Genomic DNA, 24855 nt, shown 5'->3' with positions numbered 1-24855 from the left:
TAGATAAGACTAGAAACTCTTACCGTGTGAAATGAAGAGAGTACTAAACTGTAAACTGGAGCAAAGTTACCACTAACACGGGAATCCAACGCAACCATGTTGCGGTGATTGATGTTCTTCGTCATCACACACCGTCAACAACAGGGAAAACTCCGCCAAGATTTTCAATTTTTTTCTCCTCTCTCTGCATCATATCTTATTTATCTCCCTGTCGTCTTGTCGTCACAACACAGTTCATCATCCTATATCGATCCATTCGACACGAGCTTGCACAACAGAAATATTGTAGCACTCGCTGCAGCCTACAGGGCAATAGTGAAACCAGTTATGGGGTAGCCTTAGGCTTAAGCCCTAAGCATGGCTAAAAAATTACATTAGAAAAATTCTAAGTTTTAGGTAAAATTTATCAAAAAAATTATACTATTTCGTTAAGTTATAGGCTTAGAAAATTCCCGCTTCCGCATGCGCTAGAGAGGTGGTAGAACCGCGCATTGCAGCCGACTTTTTCACGTACGGTTCATGGCTTCGCTGCATATATGAGCATGCGTACGTAGGGGTAGTAATGAGCCTAACTATTTTGCCTATAAAATTTAAGCGTCAGGTTCAAAACATATTAAAAATAAAATTGTATAAAGTTTTGAGCTAAAAAATTTTAAAAATTAAATAGGGTTATGAAAGAATCCATGGATCTTGACTCATTTCTACCCCCACCCCCTGTGTCCTCGTCGCTGCACTGCTGCTACGGCTTGTAGAAACAGTTTGAATTTTGAATGCCATGATGTACGAGTCCCAGTATAGCATCAGCTTGCTAGTCGTAGCTACTTCAAGGAAATGAAATAGGCAGTGGTGTGCTCCCTTCACCCATAGATTACAATATATTTTGGCTCTACTTTCGCCCATAAATACAAGAAATTGTGTAGCACTATTTGTCTGATTTAAGTTTCTTCTCTATCTTTTCTTTAGATCGAACTGTTCACTCACTCTTAACAATTATTTATTTATAACAATGTTTAGCTTAGAATAATTTGATGGAAATTTGGGAGGAATTGAACAGGTATATATACATGAAAAATCTTTATAAGTACGTATCCGATAGTGATGGAGGCATTGAACTTTTTTGTTTATTTATGAACGGATGGAGCAGTTAATTTCGTGTGTTATGTGTGCAGTAGAGTGTACTGTCCAATTAAATTGGTCGGAGCTAAGCTAGCCGCAAATTAAGCCGTTGCTCTTGCTGTGCCCGTTACGGGGATCCGATGTTACCGACTGCTCCGTTTAGTCACCGACGGTAAAAATACTCGCTTCCTTTTTTTTACTGCAGACAAATTAAGGGCCTGTTTCGAAGGTTTTTGTATTTAATTTGCACTGCAGCATTACAGGTTTAAAAGCTACGGCTGAATGATAAAAACAACGGAAAATTAAAAGCTCAAGTTAATTGTAAAATTAAGCACTGAAATTTAAAGCAAGCGAACACTAATTATTTCAAATATGGCCTAAGCGCAGCTGATTGTGGTGAAAATGGGTCAAATCATTGCAATGTTAAGTTTTTCTAGGGTGTCTTTCCCCTCCTTCCCTTTTTCTTGTGAGAGGTCAACCGAGTCTCCGGTGCTCTCTAATTGATGTACGATTTAATTAATTAACAGTGTGGCATCTGATCCTTGTTTCCCATCACAAAGAAATGAGGCAGCAGAAAAAAAGAAACTAAATAAATAAATAAATAAGAATTAAAGCTGCCACATGCCGTTTACACGAGAGGGTGAGAGTGGAGATGGATGCAAAACGAAATTTTGTTCAAAGCAGAAGATGTGTTCGGAATCTCATGTCAGCATGCACCCACAGCGACAGAAACGATTGCCATATAAAGCACAACTTAAAACGACCAAAAGGTTAGGTAAAGATGCCACCATCTGGGATCCCTCCTCTGGCTCTGTATGTTACGGCATGCACAATGCGATGATACGATGAGTGGTTCCGTGTCGCCACATCATATCCATATCTTTAGATTAGCTTCTGACATGCCTCCCGCAGAGCTCAGCGTCTCTTGCAGAGTGTACATGAGCCTCAGCTCCACATCATCTGTCGTGCCCTAGGATTCGCAAGAAGAAAGTGGTGCAGCAGCGATGGAGGGGAGCAGAAGGGCCTACCCTAGCTCGTTGTTGCCGCGTGAGCTCCGTCACCACCACCCGAGCTGCACCGCCATGCCCGATCTGTGCCGTCGCCGCCCACTTGGATCCGCTCACTGAGGACATCGATCTCGCTGGTGCTCGAGTAGATCCGCACGCCATGGCGATGACGGCATTGGAGGAAGCAACCATGGCAGTGGAGGAAGCGGTGATGATGGCGGGCGTGCACGGGGAGACGGTGGAGGACGCGCACGCGGTGACAACGGCGGACGTGGCAGCGGCACTTGGATCTGCGACGGGCTAAGGGTAGAGAGGGGGGCAGGTGAAAGGGGAGAAATATAAGTGGGCTGACATGTGGGCCCGCTTGATATGAGGGCATGTATATACCTGCTCTTTTTCTCACAGGTGTTTAAATACAAAATATTCAATCGATTTGCCTCATAAAGAAAAGGGAATGACTGACATATAAAAATGCAAGGGCTAAAATATAAAACGTACATAAAGTGGCTTTCCCTGTGAAACTAGTAGCCACATCTTTATGTGGCATACCGTATATGCCCTTAGAACACCAACAATATCAGTAGGTTGGATTCAATCGTGACACTTTTGAACCGTTAGATCAAGATCGGACGATCAAATCACGCCAAGGATAGGCTAAAATTTCTTTATATAACTTAGATTGCCTATTGATTATTAGAAGTACCTACATCATATATATGCACCCTCTGTTTGATCCATCTAATCGCTCGTCTTACGTCTTTGCACCTTTCAATATACCTTTGGTAAGTCGAAGGGGATATTTTTTATGAGTTGCCAACGGTGTAAGAATCTTGTGTTTGTTGTATGTGTAATAACCAATATGTTTGACTTAACAAGGGAAGCCAATACGAGTGCTAAGGCATATGCCCACATCTCCACATCGTTTTAACCTTTTTACTAGGTAGCTCGATGCATGAATCCCCCACCATTAGTGATGCATATGAAATGGCTAGCACGGGTTTAATGGAGAATAAATAGCAACCTTATTATTGATGTCAAGTCATGGGTTTTATATATAGAATTTTTTGCAGCTTCGTGACGTGGTCCCAAAAAGGATATCAATATCTACCGCATAATCTTATTTTATATGTTATCGCTACATCATCTTCGACTCGATCCATCGGTATGAGCCTTGTGTTACTTATAAAAGTTAATTACAAAGATACAAAAATTAATATTTTTAAATTTAAGCAACCAAACATATATACGAGATACTTGAGGTGTGTTATTTCTTCCTGAAAATTAGGTATAAACAATGAAATTAACCGCTATAAAGTTAAAAGTTAATTCATAAATGTAAGATAATGAATTTGGACATGAACACCTTTTTTCAAAAAAAACATACTATTTAATTTAAGCCGATGAAGAAACGTCCGTGTAAAAACAGAAGAAAAAAAAAGAAGAATAAGCTAGCTCGAACAATGTGCCGTATTTAGATATCTATTCAAGTGAAAGATACATATAGTTCATAAGAAACTCAAGCAAATAATTCTATTCAGAAAGAAAAAAAAACACAAAACCGACGCAAATCGAAATTCATTAAGACCAAACAAAACCAAAAAAGAGGAAGCATTCAGAAGAAAATGATGTACAGTACATTGAAGATTGGATGCCGGTACTAGATTGAGATATTAGAAGAACTGGGGAGCAACGGCCTGTAGACTGGGTCGAGCGTACGCACGCACATGACATGAATATGAATGCGGCTGGGTTTTGGGGTATAAATTCCGGGGAGCAGCGCCTTTCCAAGGACGTCCCGTACACCCCTGCAACGCACTTAAGCCTACGTACACCCAACACTCTCCTTTGCAAGCTTCTACCAACACCTCTTCTTTTCTTTAATTTGGTTCCAACGGCCAACGGCAGCTTCTCTCAGAAGCCACTTTTTTTTAGAAACTGTCCCAAATGGTTCTTACGAGAACCTGTAGTTACAGATGGAGAAGTTGGGTTTAAGAGTTTTTTCAAATTCTCAAAAGCTGACTACCAAATAGCTCTTTTCAGAATCTATAACTCCCCAAACAAATTAACCTCAAGACATCTTTTGCAACGTCTTATGATGAGAGGTTTCTCAAATCTCAACGGTAGATCGTTTGATGATGATGATATAAACAGAGCTTTTTCTTCTTCGTCTCACTGCTACAGCATCTGTCGGTGGCTCAATTTGACTGCCACGTAGTGTAAGTTTTGTTTGCATAAATGTGCATGTTTTAACCACGGGTCGGGGGGAAAAGAGAAACACCGGTTGTGAATGGATGGATTAATTATTATGTATACGGGATGTGAATAAATTCGTTATCGTTACCTTATAATCAAATATATACAACACATCGCAGCTGCTGGAGTTGATGATAAATTATACTCTCTCCATATTTTTATATGACGCCGTTCACTTTTGAATCTACGTTTAACCGTTTGTCTCATTCAAAATTTATATCTTAATATAAAAAATTATAAAGCATACTTAAAGTTTCTATAATAATATATAACAAAATAATTAATAATTATATAATTTTTTTTGAATAAGACAAAAGGTCAAACGTGAATCTAAAAGTTAAGTACGTCATATAAAAAATATGAAGGGATTATTTCGCAGTCGTCATCATTACTTTTATTGATCATTTCTCAAAATCTTGGCGGTGGAGCCAAGCTGTGAGTTGGCTGTCTGATATATAGCATAATACAACAACATAGCGGGTTTATTTTGTGAAAAATGAGCGAGCGATATTACGGATAGAATTTCAACAAAGTTTCAAAGGTTCTATGGCACACACCAAAAAGAGAAACTGCACTTATTTGGCATTCAATTCACATGTTTTTTAAATTACCACGGTCAGTCAATCAGTAAGTCTTTCACATATTGTTATTCGAATTTGAGAATTTCTTTGTTAGATGCCACTCCCATCATCCCTCCATCAGTTCGCCCTACCGTTGGCAAGTCCAATCACCATGCACCACTGCGGCCTACGTATTAACTATGCACACTCGTGTCTACTCCCTCCGTCCCAAAATAAACTAATTTTTTATTTTTTACCTTTAATTTTTAATTCTTTGTCTTATTTAATTTTTTTTGCAATTGATATTTTTGTTTTTATTAGATGATAAATCATGAATAGTACTTTACGTGTGACTAGTTTTTTTTTAATTTCCTGAAAATTTTTTAAATAAGACGTATGGTCAAACGTTGGATACGGAAACCGAAGAATTCGTTTTTTTGGACAGATAGAGTATCTCCATGCTCGTCTCCTCCGCATAGCTTGTGTACCTTATCCTTTATTTTTCACTCCGAACCCAAGAGGCTCACAGCTGGGCTTGGGGCCTTAACCCCTCCTAGGCAACAATTCCTCAAAGACATGTCAATTGGATGACAAATGATGATAATTTCAACAAAAAAAAAAGGAGTTTGTGTCATCTTGTAAGGCTAGCAGAAGACAGGCAAGGCAGAGTAGCCATTTGAAACATGACAGGAGGAGGAGGAGGAGGAGAAACGGGAGGAAGTGAAGTGCAGTGCAGTGTGGAGCCTGACCCAAGTGTGGGGGGGTCCAACCCGGAGTGGAGTGGACCAACGCAGCCAATGCAAGTGCCGTGCCATGTGAGTGACCCACCTTCCCGTCCCTAATTGCCTTTCCCCCCACAAGCACAGCAGCAGCTAATTCGCCTGCTTGATTACCATTTGGTCACTAACCTGCCGTCTGTCAAATCAAAGCCTTTCTCCTCCTTTGGCTGATTAGCACACTAAACACTGCTGTTTCGTTGCCATATCATCATGATGGAGGGCAGCTGTTACCCTCGATCAGCTTGTCTAGGAGGAATCAACCATATTTACAAATAAAAATAATTTATACGTAAAATTTTTATATATGTGCTATTAGCGATAAACTACGATGAAAAACCTCAAAATCTATCCCAATTTCATATTGAAAATTCAAATTTTGGCTTATAAGTATTAAGCAAAAATGAAAAGAGGGGGCTGCAAGTTTAAGCACTGTTTGACTTTTTTTCTTTGCCATGCAATTACAGTGAGATTCGAAATGGTTTTATGTGAAAAATCCTGCAAATCCAAGTGGGCTTGGTACGTTTCATCTTTGGGCCTTCATTGCTGTACCATGTATTTATGGCCCATGATTTTGTCGACATTGTAATGGTTTTTGAAGCCTATAAAGATGACTGAAAAAATGGGCCTAGTGGGCTTCTTTTGAGCCATCAGCACCTTCTTCTGTTCATCTTCAGTTCAGTGCCTCAAACCTTAATTTTCTTTTCAAATCTTCAGGTGGGATGATCCAATAAATACAATTTTATCTCTCTCTGCAAAGAAAGATTGCAATTGCTGCATACATCAGAGAGCACTTGGAGTCGAGCAGAGCAGATTATTTTTATATATCATATCATTACATGATGAAACTGTGGGCGATCTATTTCTACACCCGGTTTCCTTCTACTTTGATTCATTCTACCATGACAGATTGACAGTGATAGTCGGGTAATTTCTTCTTATAATAATTTGGTTTTACTTTGTTTCTGACGTCTGTCTTTTTATTGTTATAATATAAATCATTATCAAACTTATCATGGACTGAATTTTTCATTTGTCCCCACGTTTGGTTAATTTGGCCGGTCCTTTGGTTGATGGAGATTGGAGAAGGGGATCAATTGATAACTTAAAATTTTGTGTTCTTTAAAGAAAACAGAAGTGAATCTTAGTGCCGTGAAGCATTTGATAATCCCTCTTAGATTCTGGTATTATGCCAAGGGATTTCGTCCCAAACTGGGACTACTCAAAATTTGGTCCTCCAACTTGTTTTAATTCCATATGACTAGAAATTTATCAATTTTTTTGTTCATATGCAGTATCAGGTGTGTTCTCCAAGATTTTTACAAATAAACCATCATCCAATGCCTTGCAAAAAACAAGGGAAAAATTGACCGAAATTTGCCGAATTATTGTCGCTGCTGAAAATTCAGAGGGAACATGTGATGGCAGGCGATTTTCAGGCGCCGTGACTTTGTCGCCGAGCAAAGTTCAGACAAAAAAAATACGAGATTCCCGTAACGCCGACGTGCATCCATCCAGCCAAATTAGGCACTTGACGTTTCTCTGCACTCCAAATGCCATTTCACTTGTTCATTTTTCTGCTCTTCTTCTGTCTGTATTACTGCTGCTACCTGTCCATTTCTGAAGATGTCCATTTCATTTCAGCCTGAAGATCTATCAGCTTTTGGCATTGGATAGTGGCCACTGGGACAGGTGACAAAGCAAGGGGTGTGTGCAGAGTTTTGTTTCTTTATCCTTCTTCTTCATCTTCCTCCTCCTTTTGGATGATGCAATTAGAGGTGAGACAAAGCTGGGAAGTACATAGGAAAAATGCTTGGTTAGATTAGGGAAAAGAAATTAGTTCTAATTGGATTAGCTGTGTGATCTTCCATGGCATGGATCTTGAGGTGTGTGAACAGGCTTGCTTGCAGGTGTGAGGTGTCATGTTCATGCTCCTGCAAGTCAGGCACACAATAGTTTTTTTTTTTTCCATTTTTTTGTCAGCACTGAGATTGAGCATGTGATTAGTCCATTATGGTCTTGGTTATTGCTGGCATCAAGTCAACATGCAATATCTACTCCATATTTATATGGTGTTAGATGGATAGAAAAGATGTTGTAACCTACAGAAACTATTAGCTATTCCACCGCTCATGAGGATGATCAATAGTTTAATTTGTTCCATGTACCGACCACCGTACTACTTTTGCGCCGAACTTGCAAAATTTCACTTAAACTTTACATTTATCAATATAGTGGTGTTTCCACGATTTAAACTTAGTAGCATATCATAAATTATGTACTTGGAAAAATGCCCTTTATATCCTAAATAAGTCTATCTTTAGCGATGAGCATCCAACATTGATCCCAAATTAAGTTCACATCTCCGCTTTTAACTAACTCTAGTCGCAATTCGATGAGTTTTAAATCCTACCAACCCAACCACCAGTACTATTTTCTTATTAACAATAAACACTATGTTCATTTTTACTTCTCCTTAATTTGCATTCCAATCGCTAAAGATGGAGTTATTCTGGGATAGAGATTTAGTATTTTACAAGAGCTAAATAAATTATTTTAGGAGCCAGAAATACACAATTATATAACTATATAAAAGAGATTATTTAAATAATAAATATACGTATAAACTGTCTAGATTTCAGGCACCTTTTTTTTTAAAAAAAAAAATAGAAGCCACTTTTCTCTTCATTCGGATGATTACCTATGGTTATCATCGGTGCCATAATATTTATTACATTTTACTTCCAATGGTTGAAGAATAAATTATTCTAATATGTGAAAATTTTGAAAAAAAATACATGATGAAAAATCACACTTGGATAAAGTAAAACAAAAACATATATAGCAACGAAATTGCAGTTAACTGTAAATTGCAGTCTCAGATGCGTGCTTAGCAATTTGCAATTTTAGATGATTCAAAATTTACATTTTTTTTGGCGTTTGGATCTAAAAAATCACATGTATGTATCTGTACAAAAAATTCTGAGGTGGTGGTAATGGCATGACAAACTCACAAAATTAATTTCTTTTATAACTAGCAGATTTCATTTTTTTTTATTTTTTAAACTTCTTTAATAAATAATTTTATTACTAAACCTCGGAGAAAAATATTTTCATCATATAAAGCTTTTGGCCATGTCATTGTTAGTGGTGTGCAAGACACACTGTATCACATCTTGAGTTTTACCTTATCGAAAATAATTAAATAAATCCTCGAAAATCAATTTGTTTAATTAAGTTCAGGAAAAAATCCCTAATCTTTTCGAATATTTTAAAATGTCCCGGAAGCGCTCAAAATAATTAACAAGTTTTAAATTCGAATTTTAGTGAATAAAATTTGCTTAAATAAAGTTAATAAAAATCGGCGAAATTGGAGGCAAATTCCTTTTCCCCTTCTATTTCCCGTTTTTCTTTTTTTCACTCTCTTTTTTCTCCTTTTCCCTCCTCCTTACTCTCTTTTTTATTTTTCTTCCTCTTTTCCAGTCGGTTGGGACGGCGGCCCACCTCCCCTTCCCTCCTTCCCAGCGGGCCTGCCACCTTCCCCTCTCCTCTCCTCGCTCGGCCCATCTACCCCTCTCGGCCCTCTCGCTCTCCCCTCTCCCTCCCTCTTTTTCTCCCTCCTCTTGGGCCGTGGCCTGCTCGCGCCAGAGTCCACGCTACCTCCTTCTCCTTCCGCATGAGACTGACAGGTGGGGCCCACCCTCCGTTCGTCGCGCGCGTGCCCACCTATGTTCGAGCCACACCACGGTGCCGCGCCGCCGCACTATTGGCTGCCCTCCGCGTTCTCGCCGCCTTCCCCCGCGTCCACCGCACCGTGTCAACGTCTGTCGCGCCCACGCCTCATCGTCTTCCTCGTCTCACCAATCCTGTGCCGCCACATCGCCTCGCCTCCACGTCATTGCATCGCGACACCACCACTATCGCTCGCCCGCAGTCGAGCCCGCCACTTATCCCGCACACACGCGCCACAACCATCAGTCGCCAACCACTTCCCTGCCATTCGTGCACCACCGTCGCGCCCGCCTCCCCTATAAATCCCCCCTTAGTCGCCACCATCGTTTCCCCTCCGTCGTTCCCTCGCGCTCACCCTCTGCGCCCCTCTGCCTCATCGTCGCGCTTTGCCGCCAACGGTCCCGCGCTGTCATCATCAGTCTTGCGTCGTCGCCGCCCTCGCCCTTGCGCCGATGAGCATCCTTCTGCCCCCTTCCTCTCCTCTTTCTCGCGCTGCCACCATCGTCGTTGTTGTCGGTAGGGCACTCCCCTCTCCCTTCCTCTGTTCTCCCATGCCGCCGCCGCTCTCGGGTTGCCGCCATGCTGCGTAACCGCCGCCGTCGCGTGCTAGCCATCGCTGTCACCACCGGGATGTCGCGTTGCCGTTGCACGTGCACATGCCTCGCGCGCACCACTGCGCCTCGCCGCTCATTGCCGTCGCGCGCGACGGTCTTGTGCCACCACTCACCGCTTAGCGTTGCCTCGCGCCGTCGCTCGCCGGCGTAGATGCGCCACTGTCGCCGCTGTCCGTCGATCATCGTTGCCACCGTCGGTGCTCGCCGCCGTCCCGCTTGGCTGTCGCTCGGCCAAGGCCGCTGCCTCTTCCTCCGCTCCTCGTCCTCTCCCCCCTCACGCACCGCCTAGTCACCGCCACTGCTAACCGCGTCGTCGCCGGTCGTTGACCACCGCCACGCTATCGCTCGGCCGCACCCTCCCTCCTCTGCTTCAGCCGGAGCCGAGCTCCCCCCTCCTCTCTTTGTTTTCTCTATCTATAGTCTTATAAAGAAAAGTTAATTGTAGTGGATCTGTCACCCATCCCACCACCAACTCCCTGATTTTAAAATAAAAACTATTGTACGACCCAAATGCCAACCACCTGACTAGCTCTATTTTTTTAGGAAGAGAAAGAGGTTGTGGGGCCAACGGCCCCACATGTCAGTAATAGATATATAAAGCAATTAAGAGATTATGTACATAAAAATAGTGATAACATGTTAATAATAATTTTCTTTGATAAAATCTCGTTGCAATGTATAGGCAATATGCTAGTATAGATAATACAAACAGCAATACCTATAAAAGAGGTAGATAAACCAGAAGCATTTGTAAAGGTGAGTTTCCAATGCAATCCTATTCAGATTAATTTTGTTACCTCCTTTCATGAAGAACTATATCTCAAGTGTCAGGAGGTATATACATCTCCAAGGGTGGGAGAAAACCTTTTAATTTCCATCTTTTGATGCCATTTTTAAACCATGATGTGCATTAGTTAATGTCCGAGCAACCCAAATCTTTCATTAATGTTTCGCTCTCTTACAAGGCTATGGCTTCATCCTTGCTTAGATGAGAGAGAAATTTCCTTATGTGCCCTTCCAAATTCTTGCCCTCGTATCTTTTATGCCCCTAAGCTTTTTTCCTTATCCCCTACATGTTTTTGAGTTTTTATGTTGATTCCTTCTACGTCGTCCCATCAATTGAGATTCCTTCTACGTCGTCCCATCAATTGACCTTTAGTTGACTATTCAAAACCAAATCATATATATTTTTATTCACCTTTAGCCATAGTTTGAGGAGATTTACATGGAAATGGGATGGGCATTTAAAATTTTGTCAAAATCAATTAAAATTCATTGAAATTTTGATTTCTAAATTTGCAATAAAAATAACTGTATGGAAGGGATAACAAAAAAAATTAATGGCATAGAAGGGATAGCGTGAAAACTGACGGTCACAAAAGGAATTTTCTTGGAGAGGAGAACCCGATGTGAGAAGAAAGTCAAGAGGTGGATCTTGGCCTTTCGGCAAGGAGGCTAGTATTCACATGATTGATTGAAAACATCTCTTGAAAAAACACTTTGTTCGTTTGTCGCCTCTTTAGTTGATCTTACCATGCTTGAAGGCCACACCTACCTCATAACTTTATTTCATCCTCTACGTCACGTCGTCGACACTAACACATGTATCTACATATTTGTTGCATCCTCACCCTATCTCTTGGTATTCTCGCCAATTTTGACCCGATACCTCTTAGTCATCACCCCTGCTCCCACGTGTCTTCCTACCTACACGATGACATCCATCCATTGTGGAAGATATAAGGCCGAGCCAGGAGGGGAAGGGGAAGAGACATTACTATATTGATACATGTGAGCTTAAGAACCTATTTCAAGTAGTGGACATTGACGAGTAATTCCTCTTCAAAATAAGGTATTTTGTGCATCTGATTATCAATTTCATAGTTCAATGGTTTTCCCTTTTCTATGGTTTCGAAAATATTAATAGATTATGTTGTTGTCTCTGTGTGATAGCGTTACTTTGTGTTACATAAATGCATTAATGATGATAACAAGATGAACCCAGTGGGAGAATGAATCTCCCTCACCATCGAAGACAACTAATCGAGAAATCACTACCCTCTCCATGCATAAACTCATATTTGACACTCATAAATCATTTTCGCCTATCTAGCATATGTCCTAGAACATGATCGGTAGATATTGTTCTTCTTTTATTTTTAGACTATATAGTAACGATAAAACATGAGTATTAAAACATTAAAACCTGATACACAAGCAATGGAATTTTCCTTTAGTTACATATAGGTCTTCTATGCTTCAAAACCTTTCCTTATGAATAGCATTCATCAATCATATGTTTTGGATGATGGAATTGTGAGAATACTATACGTTCAAGATCCTTTGTGTTTTCTTCATTCCAAACATATCCTTGATTAGTTTGTTATTTTCACCCCCATGAAGGGCACAACTAGGATCTTTACTACGGCTCTATCTTTATGTCACCATGTATGGTTGTTTACTTGTTGCTTCCGTGTCCTATTTGACCTGAATCCTCTTTATCGATATCGTCGATATCCTAGCACGCTTATGTCTTCTTTGGCCCATGGGCTCACATGATATCATCACACTAGTCATGGAAGAGTTAATGCAATGTTTAGGGTGTATTTTAAAAATCAGGTATCTTTGTGTATATAGCCCCATTAGTGCCACGATCTATAGAAATAGTTCAACAATTTTTATGATTATCCACTTTGATAACATTATTATTCTTATGTTACATAAATCAAACGACTAAAAAATATTAGAGAAGTAGAGGGGAGAGAATTTTACATTTCACCATCATATACAATCCTATACAGAAGAGAACAACAATTTTACTAGAAAGAAAAACTCACGGCCTTATCTGTTCACTTATTCTAATGCATATAAGCCAAAAGTTGAATCCAAAAGCTTAGTTTTTGAGTTGATTTTGAGGTTTTTTTTTATCATACTTTATTTTTCAGTCTTGCTAAGAACACATATATAAATTTTATGTATAATTTTTTTAATCGTAAATAAGTCGTTCAATTTATGATTAATATAAGCCTAATGATGAGCCTATCGGTTGATGCCGCAACTCATTTATGCATGCTCATAGTTGAAAAAAGAAAAAAAAGAAAGTGATACATGAAAACCTAGCCATGGAGGATCCCAAGCACCAATAATGGAAGAAAAGAACGAAGAAAAAGAAGGAAAAGGAGAGGGTCATGTAGGCTTAAAAAAACCCTAACCACTTTTTTGTGCAAAGCTGACATTCTCAATTCTGCTGTCCCTCTCTCCACCTCTGCCTGCATGCTATGCTACCAGCCCCAGCCCCACACTCCACCACAACCCCTCTTCCCCTCTCCCCTTCTGCATTGACTTCTTCCTCCTCAACCTCAAACCGATTCATCACTTCTTCACACCCCTGAATTTATCTGCATTTCCATCCACGCCCTTATCTCTGACCTGAATATTTTCAGGCACCTGTTCACATCTGTAGTAGCATCACCACCACCACCTTCCAATGTGTGCAGACGTATGGTGGTTTCGTACCCCGTGAGGAGAAGGCAAGAAAAATCCGCAGTTTCCCCCAAAAAATTCTACCTTTCTGTTACTGCCAGAATTTTCGCCACCCCCTGTAGCTATCCTTATTCTGAACCAAACCCTCCAATGCTGCAGTGAACAGAGAGAGAGAGAGAGAGCAGCAGCAGCAGCAGCAGCAGGGCAGGAGGTTGGGCTGCGGCGCAGAGAGGGGAGGGGAGGGGAGGAGACCGATGCCACCGGAGCACGGCCGCGTTTCCAGGGTGTAGCACGGGCCCTCTTTCCGGTGGCAGCCTTCAATGCCATCTCGATCCGATACCAGCTGCATCTCTCCCGTCTTCTCCTCCTCCTTCTCGATTCACTTCGGCTTCATCGGCTACTCGGGATTTTTTTTTGTTCCTTTCGGGGGTAGAGAAGTTGGCATTTTGATCCGGCTCCCGTGCGCCTTCTCTTCTCTGCCCGATTCAACCGGCAGCGGTCTCTGGGAGGTTCGTTTCTTCTTGCTTTTGCTGCGGAGATTGATCTCCTTCTTGTTTTCTTGTTCGACTTTTCTGCGGGATGGGTTGGTGTTATGCGTTGCGTTTTTCTTTTTCAGATCGATTTCTGTTGAAAAAGGCAAGTTTTTTAGAGGATGGTTTGTCGTTTGGTTGCGATTTTTTTTGTTGGTTAGAGCTAAAGCATCGACCTTTATGTTGTAGATTGGTTTTGTGTTCATATGTACGCCTCAGGTGTTGATGCCATCAGTGTGCTAATCTGTTCCAGGTTCTCATCAGGTTCATCCTTTGGATTGTTTTTTATTTTTTTGGTCTCCCTCTCCCTGCTGCTGTTATGTTGAAAATTTTAGGAGTTGGATGTTGATTTTTGAATAGATGAACAGTAGTTTTTTTTTTGGGTTTTGTTAGGAGAAGTCGTAATCTAGGTAGGTCTGTTTTGCTAATTGTAGCAAAAGAAGAGATGTCTTTCTCTGGTTCTGTTCAAAGATTTCGTGCAAGAACTATCGGATTTTTATTGAAAAAGATTGATATATGTGTAGTATACCAATCAGTCAGGCTAATCCAACTGTTGTTTCCATGTTTCCTGCTCGATCTGGTCATAATCCTGCCATTGTTGTGACGCTTCAATTTGTCAAAACCAGCGTGTTAACAGTAACACTGTTCATGCGAGTTGTTCTCCAACGCTGCTAACAAAAAGTCAAGTCTTTATTAGTATATTGCAAATATGTTTGTCTAACATTTCAGTCTAATAATAATTAATACTCGTTTTGGCTCTGTCCATTGAACCAAAAATATTCTATGACCAATAATTGCCAATACAATACTGCATGTTGCTCACCCTATTCTGTTTATCTTTCAGGATTCTTGAGTAGCCTATCCAATTGCTTGTTCTTCATCGACCTCGACAAGTTCTAAAGTTCCAATTTTCGATATTTACACAAACCATAGATTCTTGTAGTTCAGCCATCATATAAGCAAGCTGTTGTGACTTGTGAGAATTCAACTTCAGATGGGCCAAGGAATCACAGCAATTCCTGGCCTTAGGTCTCTTGGAGGCGTTTCCTCTGACAGATTCCTTTTCTCCTTCGCGGAATTCTACTTCAATATGTGGTTTCTGCTAATCCAGGCATCCAAAGTTGGAATTTGATCACCTGTGAGATAGCTTCTCTTTGCTTTCGTATTTGCCAGAATGGAGAAAGAGAATTCATGGCTGAGGAGAGCCAAGTTCTCCCACACTGTGTACACTAGGTTGGATCACCACTGGTCACCTATTGCTCCCCTTGGCAGGGATGTGGAGCAGAAACTGCAGAGATTTGTAAGTATGGGAAAGTCTGTGTCGATGCCTGTTAACCGGGACGAGGATGCAGAGGCTGCATTCAAGCACTCTGTGAGCTTGCCAACAGCCCGCTCCTCGCTTCAGCTTGATAAGAATAAGGCCAACAAGCAGAAGGCAGATTTCGATATTCCTTCAAGCCCTCCCGTGAACTCTGTTAATTCGAAGGGCCTGAAGGCAAAGAGTCTGGTCAAGAGCCCAAGCTCTGCGATGCTACTCAGCTACTTAAACAAGGCACACCCGAACCGGGATTATAGTCTCAAGAAGGCTGATGGATCTCAGCACAAGCAGAGGTCAAAGTCACCTCTTCCAAGTGTAGTGCCTTCTGATGTGTTCAGAGAAGCAAGAGCAAGTAGCAGGAGGTTTACAAGCCCTCCCCCAAAGCATAGAGGATCTGAAAGAAACATCTATGGCAAATCGTTTGGTAGACAAGTGTCTGATATTAGCCAAAGCCCTGATCTGTGTTCAAGTCCAGTGGCCTCTGATAAGCACAAATCTGTAAAGGATAGCTCATGGACAAAGCGATATTTTGACAATGGTGGAAGGAGAAGAGTTAGTGCGGTGGATCCTACTGATGCTCGGAGAAACCATGGGGTTAGCATGGCTCAGGCAGTTCAAACTACAGTTGATTGGACACTCGATCCATCCAAACTGCTCGTTGGGCACAGATTTGCTTGTGGGGCATATAGCCGACTGTACAAAGGTCTCTATGATGATAAACCGGTTGCTATTAAATTTATTCGGCAACCTGATGATGACGACAATGGGAAGATGGCTGCAAAACTTGAAAAGCAGTATAATAGTGAGATCAATGCTCTATCTCACCTGTATCACAGGAATGTGATCAAGGTAACAAATAACAGCTTTTATATTGCATTGTATCTGCCATATATTGCAATCTTTTTTAGAATAAATATGTCAAGGTACGTTCTCTGGTTTTACTTTTATTACTTCTAATGACCCTGTAGTTTGATACTGTGATCAGGTTAAATTAGTACTGCAGCCTCCATTTCATAGATAAAAAGCCACTGGATAACTCATACACTCATTCAATATTTCAGCTTATAGAGTGCTAGTGTATTCTTTCTGTTTATCTGGTCGGCTTGATTACTTGCCATTACCTGACAACACTAGATAATTCCTCTGCAATGCTAAATAACTGTTGTTGTGCTAATAGTGACTAACTTTTATGATCTTATTTATGTGATGCAGCTAGTAGCATTCTATAAATGCCTGCCAGTTTTTTACATCATTACTGAGTTCCTTCCTGGAGGTTCCCTGAGGTCATACCTAAACAGCACAGAGCATCACCCTATCCCTCTGGAGAAAATCATATCCATTGCTCTTGATGTTGCCCGTGGGTTGGAGTACATTCACTCTCAAGGGGTTGTACACCGTGACATTAAGCCAGAGAACATTCTCTTTGATGAGAACTTCTGTGTAAAGATTGCTGATTTTGGGATTGCCTGTGAGGAGGCATTGTGCGATGTTCTAGTGGAGGATGAAGGCACTTACCGGTGGATGGCCCCTGAGATGATCAAGCGTAAGGCATACAACCGGAAGGTTGACGTCTATAGCTTTGGATTACTCCTGTGGGAAATGGTATCTGGAAGAATTCCTTTTGATGACTTAACCCCTCTCCAGGCGGCTTATGCTGTTGCCACTAGGGTAACTGTTTCTTTCTCAATTTGAGTACACCTAAGAGTAATTTTGTTGCTGAGCAGATGTCTAAAAACGTATGTGACCCTTTTCTCCTTCTGTTTAATTTTTCAGCATGCGAGACCAGTAATTCCTCCAGAATGTCCAATGGCTCTCAGACCGTTGATTGAGCAATGTTGCGCATTGCAGCCTGAGAAGAGGCCTGATTTCTGGCAGATTGTTAAAATTCTGGAGGAATTTCATTCTGTTCTCTTGCAAGGTGGCTGCCTTGACTCACTGAAGAACAGCACCTGCCAGGATCAGAAAAAGCGACTTCTGCATTGGATTCAAAAGCTGAAGCCCTCACATAGCACCTGAGTTCTTGTAGACTAGCATCCTGTATGCCGATATTTTATCAGGTTCTGTAAGCCCCCTAGTTTAGCATGAGATTTACCTTTTGTTCTTTTGAATAGAAAGGGTGAACCTGTATTCTAGTAGGATGCTTGGAGATGTTTATCAGGTTTATAGTAGCTGTATATGGTGATTCCCTTTTACTTTTCTATTTTGTTAAATTTAGTGTCAGATCATTCACATTCAGGTGCCTTACTTTAAAAAAAGCAGCATTATTAGCCTACATATATCGTAATCACTCATTTATATTAAGATTTTATAAAACAAACTTATGCAGAGTTGACTCCAGGCCGTCAAGGACAGGAAAAATGGCGTTGTTAATACAATTATTGTACCTTTTATTATTATGTCCTCCTAAGTATGATGCTACTTTTGAGAAATCAACATCACTGCTTGCTAAAATTCTGGGTTATCCTTGTGATGTTCCTTTTTCTTGAAAGATTGTAGCCTGATGTCAGTTTCTGGAGTTTTTTTGTTCAGTAGCATTTTTTTTACCTGAAACCTTGGTTGAAAGATTGTAGCCTGATGTCAGTTTCTGGGAGTTTTTTGTTCAGTAGCATTTTTTACCTGAAACCTTGGTTAAAAGATTGTAGCCTGATGTCAGTTTCAGGTAGTTTTTTGTTCAGTAGCATTTTACCTGAAACCTTGGTTAAAGTCTGAAACAAGTAGGTATGTGGAAGTTGGGTTGATTTTTTGAATGTGTCCCAGATACAAATGATAACTTGGGTTCATATGAAGCCCTTTTTATTCAGAAACATATCTCCATGATTAGCTGTTTGCTGAATTTATCCCACTGTAAAGCTCTACTCTGAAAGTCTGAAGTTGCCCCTCCCGTGATGAGTAGGATATTCAGACCACTGAAAAGTTTTACTCTGAAATTGCCTACTTGGTTTGGAGGAACTCCTCGACATTTTTGAGGAGTCCTAAGAGCAAGTTCAATATTATAGCCAACTATTAGCTCTAATTTATTTATAGCTAATGTAATAGCCAACCCATACAATAGTTACCTACAAAACATATACCATCATATCCCACATGTCATACACACATTGTGTATTGGAGTCTGTGCTGCAGCTGCTAAATTAGTAGCATACTCCTCTTCTCTCTCCTTTCTGCCCACTCCTCTTCTTTCTCCTCTCTTATCTTCTTAAAATATGTTTATAGCTCGCTTATAGCGTGCTATTGTACTTGCTCTAAAGGAGTAGTTTAGCACACCAATTAGAAGTCAAAGATTCTGGAATTTTTGTTTGAAACTGACCAAAACTCTGGAATTGAGAGCAGCACCTTTGGGGGAACAAAAACTGGGCACCAGTTCGCCCAAAACCGTTGGAGTTCTTCAGTGGCCCGTTACCATCGAAAAGGGCAGAAATTCAGGTTCAGGCGCCTATCAGCATCGAAAACTAGCAAAACTGATCCTGCACGGATCAAGATCCCTCGTCTTCAAAGATATGGTAACTTTGTCACTGACGTGTCGTTGGACTTACATGTTAGTGATAAAGTCACATGTCTGACGGAGAAATCTAATCCAGCACATAGGGGCCACGTTAAACCGTTTCAACGTGGAGTGCAGCAATTTTTCAGCTTGTCGACGTCAGAATGGAGTACGCTTAGAGCAAGGTTAATAATATAGTCAACAAGCTAGCTATAAGATTTTTTATAGACTTCTCTTAGCCTACTCATATAGCAGTTAGCTCTTCATTATTAATGCAGAATCTATATGTCACTCTCACAAAGTTTCTTGGTTCCTGTGACCGAGCTGGCTACAAGCTTACAACCTGTTTAAGCTCTCTCTCATCCCCATCTCTATATAAGTATTTAACCAGTTTATAGCCTACTATTATACTTGCTCTAGTCGCAGACTCGTAGTTAGTACGAAATTTAACATTTTTCAGCTGTTGTTCGTCAGAGTTGTGTAAAGCAAAGAACCACAAAAACACTCGTCCTTTCTGAGACCGGATTATCAGAGTGGATTACAGTTAATTCCCAAGTACATATATACTCTCTTTCTCAATTGTTCTGTGTCTCTATACGTAGTATGCTTAATTGGATGATTTGTACAAACTTGCAAGGAAATCGGCAAGCGAAGTGATTACACGATGCAGATTAACCATGGTGATTTTGTCTGATCAGAGCTTGAGCTGCAGCTAAGCTAAGCTAGCTTTCGGCTACTTGCACTGGCTGTTGGCGAAGGCCTCCGACCTGACGATCCTGTCCATGAGCCTGTCGAGCCTGGCGGCGCCGGGCCCCGGCCGGAGCACCCAGTCGTCGCCGACCTCGTCGCATCCCCCTCCGGCGCCGACGCACCACCCACCGCGGACGAACATGTCGGCGTCGGCGTCGTCGGCCGTGCCGTTGCCGCCGTGGCCGCCGCCGCGGCCGCCGAGCAGGTCGGCGTCGATGGCGTCGAGCGCCGGGTCGTCGCGCGCGAACTTGCGGGCGAACGGCGCGCCGCTGCGGTCCATGGCGGGGCGGTCGGCGAGGGTGAGCGCGCGCGGGTGCTGGCGCGGCGGCGTGTCCCACTGGATGTGGTGGAGGTCGTGGTTGGCGGCCGTGGGCACGAAGCGCGGCGCGTTGCAGAGCACGGTCTGGAAGTAGCCCTCCGGCGAGGAGACGAAGTTGGCGTAGTACATGAGCAGCGTCCGGGGCAGGTTGTCCCACCCCCACACGATGAACTCGGCGAAGTCCCGGCTGAGCCCCACCCACGCCGACCCGGTGAACAGCTTGAACGCCGTCGGCAGCTCCCGCCGCTGCGCCACGTAGAAGATGTCCTGCTTCTGCGCCATGTACAGCCCCGGGTCCACGATCACCGGCCTCGCCCTCTGCCCCCTGCACCCCCATTTCATCACGTATTTGTTAACTATTCTGTCAAAACTATCGAATGTCCTGTTTGTCGGAACACGACCATACGATGATGATAACTATTTTGTCAAAACTATCAGTTGTGTGGTTGTGGTTGTACTCACTCTTTCCAGCCTAGGTAGCCGGTGTGCTCGATGAAGTTCACGTTCCTCGGGATCAACGAGAACACGTGGAGTATATCTGGAGGAATTGGAATTTTCAATTAGAGCAGGTACAATAGCAGGCTATAAGCCAGCTATAAACATATTTAAAGAGAGAAGAGAAGTAAACTACTAATTTGTAGCCAGCTATACCACGGGCTTTAAGATACAGCGTGTGTATGACATGTAAGACCATATATTAATATTTTGTAGATAACTATTATATAAATTGGCTATTAGATTGACTATAGATAAATTGGAGCTAGTAGTTGGCTGTACTGTTAAACTTGCTCTTAGCAAGCTCGGTTGCGTTGTGTTGAGCGACATGGATTGCCTGCGGATACTGCTATGTAGTAGCTGTAGCTGACATGTGGGCTCTATATCCCATAGAGCTATATATATCAGTCTCTGTTACTGCAGTAACTGACGAACAATGTGGCGAAGGTGCGTACCGTCCTGGGTCATGAGAGGGTAGTCGGAGGCGGAGAGGTTGATGAACCAGTCCCAGTCGCGGCTGCGGCGGAGGAGGATGGCGCAGGCGTGGAGGGTGTTGGAGACCATGGTCGGGCCGCGGTAGGTCACCATGTTGGCGCGGCGGATCACCTCCACGTTGCCGACGCGGCGGAACATGGAGCTGTTGGCGACGCGCGCCGCCAGCTCCAGCCGCTCCGCCACCGGGGCCTCGCGGTCGAGGTGGACCACGTAGAGGTTGCGCGGGTGGTAGAGCGCGTGGAGGGTCCGCCATAGCCGGTCGAGGTCGCCCTTGGAGCCGGACACCAGGTACGCCAGCCGCGCCACGCCGGCGCCGGGAGGCGGCGACGGGGGCGCCTGCTGCTGCTGCTGGGCGTGCGCCTCCACGAAGCCGGCGCCGCGGCTCGACGGGAAGAAGGCGGAGAGCGACGCCGCGACGGACAGCGACGACGACGTGGTCACCGTCAGCGTGACGGCGAGGAAGAGGAACACGGAGAACGCCGCCGCCAGCGCGCCCCGGCTCTCCAACGCCGCCGCGGCGCCGCTCGGCAGGAGGGACGACCACGCCGCCACCCCTCCCCCGCGCGGCGACTGCTTGGTCGGCGTCGACGTCGCCAGCGGCGAGTAATGGTCACTGCCACCGCGCGGCGTCATCCCCGACGTCGTCGGCGAGTGCTGCTGCTCACTCCCGCCACCCCCGTGCATGCTGCTCGCCGGCATAAAACCACAACAACACAACACAACCACCACCACGACGCTATACAAACTCCATGGCTCGATCTCGCCACAAACTCTTTATGGATGCAGCAAAGAACAAATCTTTCTCAAAGAACTTGCCACGAATAAGCGGATGGATGGATATATATGCGACTAATCCAACACAGGGGAAAAAAAATTCAAATTTTTGATGTCAAGATCGCGCAAAGAACCCGATCAAAGAGATCGATCGCGACCTTAACCCAAGAAAACGAGTGGAAATCAAAGACGATGCTGATGCAAGTGCAACCAACACAGAGACCTTAAACACCTTATTGGCAAAGCGATCTGAACACTGCACCTTGACCCACTATCCAGGGAGAGAGAATTAAGACAACACGATCGATCACAAATAAAAAAAAAAGACTAATTAAAGAACACGACCTCTTCAAACGACGAGACTAATCAAACAACTCGGGACATAGAAAGGGACAGAATCGAAGAGAAACAGTCGATCGATCACATGAACAGGTCATGCAGCAGGCCAGGCCGTCGTCCATGCATTCATCGCAATCACTTGCGATGCTCAATGCAAGAGATCCATCGATCCATTGATGAGAAGAAGAACTGGGCGATCAAATCAAATCAAATCAAATTAATTGATGATAAGAGGAGAGGAGATCGAGCAGATAACCCGGGGAACGGGTGTTATATATAGCGTGGAGTGGAAGAGAGGAAGAGGAGACATGTCGTAGAAGAAGAACAAGTGGCGAGAACTCCCCGGCTAACACGGACATAACCTCTCCTCATCCCCCACTAATTATACTTTTTTATAATTATAATTTACATATAATCAGCAGCAACGGATGCTTTCTTCTTCTTCTTCTTCTTTCTTCTACTTTGTCTCGTCGCCGTACGCAATGGCGATGTGGTGTGGTCACCATTGGTCTCCTGAGCTAGCTTGATCGAGCAGGCACGGCAACACTAGGTCGATGATCTCGTTGCCTCGTCACGGGATTGTACAACTGTCTGGAAGTTAATTGTCGTGTGTGTGACAGCGATATTGGAGAGGGTGATGGGAAGACTCCATGTATGGCCCAGAAGATCTGCTTGGTTTGTGTATCATGGTATTTTAATCGTCGCCGCCGTTGTCTGAAACTCCAGCGTGTTCGCAACTTTAGGAACGGAAGGGGGTTGCAGATTATTGAACACGAGAATTTGACTGTCAGCTCTCTTCGTATGTATACTTAGCGTGTTGAAAGGTATAGCCTAGGATCGACTATTCATTCTTACAAAGCATGTATAATCAAGTATTGTCTGTTAATTAATACAGTAAAATAATTTTATTATCGTTCTTTTCTTTTTATATCTACCTTCGTAGTATAAAATAATCTTTAGTAAATGCTAAAGTCGATCCTAAGCCATTGTCAGATATAAGAATGGTTTTTTTTTTCTTTTTTCTACCTTCTCTTCCTCCATATCATCGTATTTGTTTGTGCGATGATAGAAAAAAATCAGATAATAAATACCTTTGTATGTGCCATAAATAGTGAGAATCAGTAGTGAGTTTAAGTGAAAACTAAATCTTAAGTGGTAATAGATGGCTAAGATTTATCTACATCACGTAGAGTGGACATAGTATTAAAAAGTAGAGGAGCTCCCTCTCAATTCCTAATTTTCTCTAGCCAAAAATTCCTAACCAGCTGATTATCAAACAAAGCATTCAATGATCTTGTTCTTCTAAACTCCCAAACCTGCTTAAAAACTCCCCAACCAAACACAAGTAATTAAATAGGTAAAAGTCCGTCTTTTGCTCAGTTTTGCAATTAAGCTAACTCCATTGTCACCCGAACCTCGCAAAGTTATGCTACTATTTTATTACGTAAATTGGCAAGAGAGATATTAGATATATTACTCTCCTTTCACAATTAAGATGTTATATTCTTTCTGTTAGGGAAATAGATGCTAATAAATATGAACACATATATAAAATATATACATTAATTCATAGATTACTATAAATAGGGTTAAAAAATCTTATAATATAAAACGGAATTACCGATTAACAGTAAGGTTAATTTCAGGCTTAAAGCTCCTGTACCGAAGGGCAAACCGGAGGAAATAGAACACTAACCAAAAGCAACCACAACAACCTACCAAACAAGATAGATCATTAATTAATACTGAAACAAAATGAGCCCAAGAAATTGTCTCAGAGCATGACCAATTTGTATCTAGGAAATATTACATCAGACAGACACCTGCAGGGTCCAAACTTTTTCAATCGATTTTAGAGCATCGATGTTGAAAGAAAACGAGCACACGAAATCGTCTTAGAGCATGAACACTATGTAGCGTCATCACCACTGAACCTAACAAGTACTACATCAGACAGGCACTAGAGAAGAGTCCATCTTTTTTCTAGCGATTTCAGAGCATCGATATTGAAAACAAAACGAGCGTTAATATGTAACTAATTAACTATCGCCTCTGCCAAAGCTAAGAAATATCACATAAAAACGCACATTAATTAGAGCAAGTTTAATACGAAAGTCAATTGTTGGCTTTAATTTTATCCATGTCAACCTAGGGCGGTGGCTGCCTTTTTTACACCTTTATCATTTCCTTGAAATTGAGCGTAAGTGAAACAACTTATTAATAAGTAAAAAATAATTTATAAGTAAAATATTTATATACAAGTTTTTAGTGATTAAAAATAAAAGAGTAGAAAACATGTCATGATTAAAAAAATTATAAATTCAACTCTAAATTTAAATTTTAAAAGTTAAATTTTGGAATACGAGGTATAGTGTTTTGGTATATACTCATGTACCAAGCTACTGGAACTCTCTCACCCTTTTAGTACCGGCGAAATGAGCACACTCTTCACACTCATACGAACACCAAAATATTAATTGCCCAAGTCGCTTATGTATACCACCTTAAGAGTTAAGACATAATAATTAAGCGATCCTAAACAGGGACATTTGATAGACACTACACTGGCTTAAGAAGTGTTTGGCACAAGTTTCCTCGGATTTTTTCTTTTGATGGGGATGTTTAGGAGACTTTCTCTTCACAAATTTTCCTTCCTGCACGTGCTAGGCAGACTTTTTCATGTGCAAACGTCTGTTAGCTCCTGACTCAGACTCTCCATCCGTATATATAGATCATAATACGGCTATAATACTGACTATATGGTCCCTCTCTACCACTGATAGAAATAAATCTAATCCATTGATCTAATTTTA

General features: G+C 42.1%; 2 protein-coding genes across 2 annotated transcripts; one reads left to right on the top strand and one right to left on the bottom strand.

The window, feature by feature from the left end:
• Positions 1-13367: 13367 nt before the first annotated feature.
• Positions 13368-17805, top strand: LOC102705015 (serine/threonine/tyrosine-protein kinase HT1-like). Its single transcript, XM_006643816.3, has 4 exons — positions 13368-14050; positions 14916-16238; positions 16602-17057; positions 17163-17805. The coding sequence occupies exons 2-4, from the start codon at positions 15246-15248 to the stop codon at positions 17403-17405; spliced, it is 1692 nt and encodes a 563-aa protein (XP_006643879.1). The 5' UTR covers positions 13368-14050; positions 14916-15245; the 3' UTR covers positions 17406-17805.
• A 1556-nt stretch (positions 17806-19361) lies between these two features.
• Positions 19362-22372, bottom strand: LOC102703917 (beta-glucuronosyltransferase GlcAT14A-like). Its single transcript, XM_040520188.1, has 3 exons — positions 20890-22372; positions 20402-20477; positions 19362-20264 (listed from the first exon to the last, which is right to left on the bottom strand). Exons 1-3 carry the CDS (start codon positions 21626-21628, stop codon positions 19604-19606), a joined length of 1476 nt encoding a protein of 491 aa, XP_040376122.1. The 5' UTR covers positions 21629-22372; the 3' UTR covers positions 19362-19603.
• Positions 22373-24855: the final 2483 nt, after the last annotated feature.

The sequence above is a fragment of the Oryza brachyantha genome, chromosome 1 (assembly GCF_000231095.2).
Source record: "Oryza brachyantha chromosome 1, ObraRS2, whole genome shotgun sequence".
Taxonomy (NCBI): Eukaryota; Viridiplantae; Streptophyta; class Magnoliopsida; order Poales; family Poaceae; genus Oryza; species Oryza brachyantha.
The sequence above is the reverse complement of the archived record's forward strand: the minus strand, read 5'-3'. Positions and strand labels throughout refer to the sequence as shown.